The 5,399-nt window shown below is 39.4% G+C and overlaps 1 protein-coding gene across 1 annotated transcript; it reads right to left on the bottom strand.

The window, feature by feature from the left end:
- Positions 1-510: 510 nt before the first annotated feature.
- Positions 511-1,125, bottom strand: LOC148019075 (enolase-like). Its single transcript, XM_087701458.1, has 2 exons — positions 1,033-1,125; positions 511-944 (listed from the first exon to the last, which is right to left on the bottom strand). The coding sequence occupies exons 1-2, from the start codon at positions 1,096-1,098 to the stop codon at positions 699-701; spliced, it is 312 nt and encodes a 103-aa protein (XP_087557584.1). The 5' UTR covers positions 1,099-1,125; the 3' UTR covers positions 511-698.
- Positions 1,126-5,399: the final 4,274 nt, after the last annotated feature.

Here is a 5,399-nt window from a genome sequence, read left to right as displayed (position 1 = left end):
GGTCAAGTCCATCATTATTTGCTGAAAAGATATCAGCAAGTCTTTACAACTTCCATCTTTTGTTGATTGGATTCATGGCTAAAAAAAAGAGAGCAGTGTCACTTGTATATTTTGACCAATTGTCAGTCTGATTCTGTGAAGGACTACACGAAGAGGGACTTTGGCAAGTTGCTTCTGCTCCTTGAAAGGGTATCAACTCATGAGCGAAATGATGCCAAGAACATAGCCACAGCTCAAAATTTTGATTCGAACAAGTACAGCACCAAGTAAAGCCTTGCACGTGGTCGTTCAACTGTAGTATGCCATGCTTGAAGATGAAAACTCTGTCGAGAGGATTGCTGAGAATGGGAACTGGGTTACTGAAATTTCAGCCTAAACAGAGCCTTTGGGATACTTGCAACATGGAAGTTGGTTGCATTTTCAGATTTACTTTCCAAGGAAAGACCTTTCTCAATGTCATGCAGCATTCAAAGAGTTAAGGATCACACAAAGCAGAAAATCTAAGCATCCCTGTTTCCTGCATGCGACCCCCCATTGATGACATTGAAGGCAGGAACTGGTAGAACAAGAGTCTTGTTTCCTGCCAAATTTGCTATGTGCTGGTAAAGTGGAATCTTTTTAACAGCTGCTCCAGCCTTGCAAACAGCCAGTGATACAGCTAAAATTGCATTCGCTCCGAGCTTCTGCTTGCACCAGCCCTACTGATTTTGAGTCCCATCCAGTACTTGGACCATGAATTTGTCAATCCCTTCCTGGTCAGTGGGATCCTTTCCAATTAAGGCTGGTCCAATGATTGTGTTTACATTGCTGACAGCTTTTGAAACTCCTTTGCCAAGATATTCTTTTCCTCCATCTCTCAGTTCAAGTGCTTCATATACACCCGTTGAGGCACCACTTGGAACGGCAGCTCGATGATACGATCCGTCTGAGAGATGGACATCCGCCTGTTCGAGAAGCCAGATACGAAGTGAGGATCTTACAAGACGAAGATGGCGAGTCTTTTAATAACAGGAGATCATGAATAAATGCCACCTCAAGAGTGGGGTTTCCACGACTGTCATAGATCTGCCGGGCTTTCACGCAGGAGATGGTCGCCATGAAAGTGCAGGTATGACGGGCAATACACAGGCAATACATAGAGACAGAGAGAAAGATAGGAGAAAACTGAGAGAGAGAGTGAGGGTGTCGGTGAAGAGGCTAAGGCAAGCGCACTCTGGCAGTAAATCGATGACAGTCATGAGCTTCTTCTCCACCTTCGATGTCCTCAAAAGCTCCCATGAACAGATGGATAGAGAAAAAAAAACCTCCTCCGTTTCCCTTATTCAGTTGTTCTTTTCCGAACATTTTTTTCTCTTTCTTTTTGTCTTCGATCACGACGTTAAGAGCATGAACAGCCAGTCAGATTTCATCTTCTGAATATTCTGAAGTTATTTTCCTGTTGCTGATCCCTCCTGTGCATAGAAGCCCTGCAGCAGTCTCGACAAAAACCAATGTTGAAAAGGAAAATGCAGAGGCCTGCGCACACATATTGATTTGTAATTGTCTGGCAACGATCAATATTCCAAAACGCATAGCATCGGAACAAAGTTCACAATGGTTGCTCCTCCATGCACCGATCAATATGAGGGTATAATCAATGCCCTACGGCCGGTTTGCACTCAGTACCGCACCTTCCCTGCGCAGTTCCTTGACCATAGCAGCCAGAGCCTCCGGATTGACCCCATGCTCATACAGGACGATGAGGATGTCTAAGTTTTTATGATCGAGGCCCGTTTTTGAGGAGATTGAACATAAGATAGGCCAGATCAAGAGCTTCTCTTGCTCTTTTCCACCTGTGTCCAGAACTTCCGGGCTCCAGATTCTGTAAGGGGAATGATCTTCCCAGTCGAATCTCTGACGTTCCAAATTTGCCAACAATCCCTCCCTCCTTCCCAAAGTTGCCGAACTCCTCCACTCTTTTCGTTTCCAAAAGCGTCCTTCCTTCTCCTGGCTTTTCTGCCAGCCCGCCATTGATAGCATTTCAAAAATACCTCTCTTTTCTTAGCTTTTTCCCTCATTCCGACACAAGTTTATTTACACCAATCATGGATTGTATGTGGACCTTGACATTAGAATCCACAAGGCATCCTCTTGCTAGCATTTCCTTTAGAACTTCTTGTACCTTATCTTTAAGACAGGCCACACCATAGGCCTCTAACATCAGATTGTATGTGAGTGAATTTGCACCAATACCACCAGTTTGCTTCATTTCTTGATAAACACGTTCTGCCTTTTCCATCTGTCCACTGTTTATGTAAGCCTTTATAAGCATATTAAAAGTAGCATGTGCAGGCCGCACATTCGCAGCCTTTGCCCTGTCGAACAAAGACTCCACTTCTTTATAGCACTTCAATTGCAAATACATATTCATGGCACTGTCAAAACATGGTTGGAGTGGTTTGAGGTCAGTCTTCTCAACTTCAGATAGTAACTCCAGAACATGATCAGTGTGCAATGCATTAAGGGAATATATATATTGGATGCGGATTATTAAAATGCACCACACAAACAATGAATCACACGCAGAAATTAACACAAATGCACAACAAAAGAAATGGAGGTGTATACGACTCGGATGCGCAGCAACACGACACCGTTTTTCTCTCCCTCTCTCCTTGTTTTTAAAATTTTCTCGGTCCTCCTTTTTCTTCTCTCCGCTTGTATGATTGATTTTTCCTCTTCTCCCTCCCCCTCCTCTTTTTTCTTTTTTTCCTCTTTCTCTCTCCCTCTTCTCTTTTTTCTTCTCTCTCTCTCTCTCATTCATTCCTTATCTCTCTCCTTTTATTTGTTCTCTCTCTTCTTCTCTCCCTCCTCTTTCCTTAGCTTTTTTGTTTTCTTCTCTCCCTCTCTTATTTTTTTCTTTTCTCTCTCTTCATTTCATTTATTCTCTCTCTCTCTCTCTCTCTCTCTTTCTCTCTCTCTCTCTCTCTCTCTCTCTCTCTACTTCATCATCTTCTTTCTCCCCCCCTCTCTCAAAGTATGTGAAAAATTATGTCACAAAAATTTTAAATTTACAAAATATTTTATAAAATACTTAATTGAAAGAGAAATATATTTTAAATATATTTTAAGAAATATTTGATTAAAAGAAGAGAAAAAAATAAAAAAATTTATAGGGAAAGTTTAAATTAACTATGAGAGAGAGAGAGAGATCAAAGAAACTTTAGATTTAAAAAGGGGGAGAAAGAGACGTTTGTGAAAGGTTTGATTTAATTAAAAATGGGAGAAAGTGACGTTTGTGAGAGGTTTGATTTAATTAAAAAAGAGAGAGGGAACACACACACACACACACACACACACACATAGAGAGAGAGAGAGAGAGAGAGAGAGAGAGTACACATGAAAGGAGGGGCTTAATTAATAAAATGAGGGATTTTCAAATCAATTTTCAACACATGTTGTATGTAGAGATGTGCATTATTTAAACTAGGTATTCAAAATTGAATAGAAAAAGGGTATATTTTATTAATGAAAAGTTGAGGGATTATAGTTTTTCTATATAGGCTTTGAATAGAAGCAATGTAAAGTTTACATATGAAACACAAAAACCCTCCCCCTCCCCCCCCCCCCCCCCCAGTGCACTACCCTCAAAAGCCCTCTCCTCTCTAAAGAGAGTAGTAGATAGTTAAAGCCCTTAATGTGCATGCACATTTTACCTACAAAGAGTGTGCAAGAGGTAACTTTGAAATTGTGGAGCACCTATCAAACATGTTATTATTTTTTACTACTTAGAGTTAAGACCATGCAGCAAGATGTATTAAGCTCTCTCTCTCTCTCTCTCTCTCTCTCTCTCTCTCTCTCTCTCTCTCTCTCTCTCACCCTTCCCATGTGTGTGTATGCATATATGTATATGTATATGTATGTTTGTATTTATGTATGTATGTATGTATATACAAAATCACACTCACACACACATGCACACTCGTACTTTTTTGTGTGTTTTGCATCACGAATCCTTAAATATATGCACATGATCATCATATGAGGAGGTTTTAAATTTTCCATTTTGTAGCCTCTCATGGACTTGTGTGAAGGCACCCTAATCAACAATATACATGCAATTAAGGGCATTTAAAACTTTTGATTGTGGACCTTCTAGAGAAGTGAATCTTTTTTCATCTAAAAGTTGTGTTCTTTTTTAAGTGACTTTTTGTGAATATATCTAATTATAGCTTCTAAATCCCTTTATTTGAGCTCATGCCATGTACTTACACGAGAGATACATATACTTTCATGAACCATAGTGACTCTTTTGTCTTTCTCCTTTACATGCCTCATGATCTCATTGAGACTTCTACTCAATGGACCTTTAATGTGCTTGAATTTCTCATTAAAAAATGGTTCTTCATGCTCTCTTGAGTAGAGTGAAATGTGTGCATCATCTAGATCTTTCTTACTTTATCCAAATTGAAGTTCTTATATGAATGCCATGGTGTTAATGTAATTAGAAATCACATTACTTTAATGATGGTTACATCACGAGTAAAATACATTGGTTTCTATTTTGATATCAAATCATGGATTAGTTTGTGGTGAATTTCATATGGAACTATATTGATAGTGTTATGTTAGCTTCCACCATCTTCAACATGAATGCATAGGTTACAAACAATTTTTAATCTTAATTTATTAGAAAATTATATATGGTCCGAATTCACTTTATTCTTCTTATCATTGACATAGCATATGGCTAATCTTGTGACATTTGTTGGGTGTAAAGGCCCTTTGCTACTCTCGTGTATATATTACTTTACATGTGTGAACATACCATTACGGGTGTAAGTGTACCATACCCTAAGTTTAAATATATTATTTTATTCTTTGTGTGTACCACATTGGTACACACCCATCCCTTGACTCTTCACTCTCTCTCGTTACACTGAACAACTACACACACCTCGATTGACACACGCATTTCTTGAGTGCTTACTCTCGCACTCTTCAAACTAATATCAGAGAGGACCAAAATAGGTAGTCATTGTAAATCTAATCAATAGTCATGACCAATAGGCATAGGCAATAGGCAGGCATAATAGTTTGCATCCAAGTGACAAGATTTTCAACACATGCAATCGTGACCAGGCCAGCAATAGCCATCAACATCAAGCGGAGGTGATGAAACATGCATGTTGTGAGTCAACAAACCCATGAACTATAGTAGAGGCAAGTCAAGAAATAGTTGTGACATGCTGATTAGCAACAAAGGCAAGTGGAACATTTGAGGAACATGTGCAATAGGCAATGGGTAGCAAAGTTGACACGTGCCATTGCTAGGTCAGAGGTCAATGGATGGGTCGTTCATCATTTTTTTGATATTTTTTAGAATTTCTAACTCATTCCAACAAGGAAACCCCTTGTTC

The sequence above is a fragment of the Lygodium microphyllum genome, chromosome 20, assembly GCF_053477565.2.
Source record: "Lygodium microphyllum isolate KBCC chromosome 20, Lygodium_microphyllum_v1.1.10, whole genome shotgun sequence".
Taxonomy (NCBI): domain Eukaryota; kingdom Viridiplantae; phylum Streptophyta; class Polypodiopsida; order Schizaeales; family Lygodiaceae; genus Lygodium; species Lygodium microphyllum.
The sequence above is the reverse complement of the archived record's forward strand: the minus strand, read 5'-3'. Positions and strand labels throughout refer to the sequence as shown.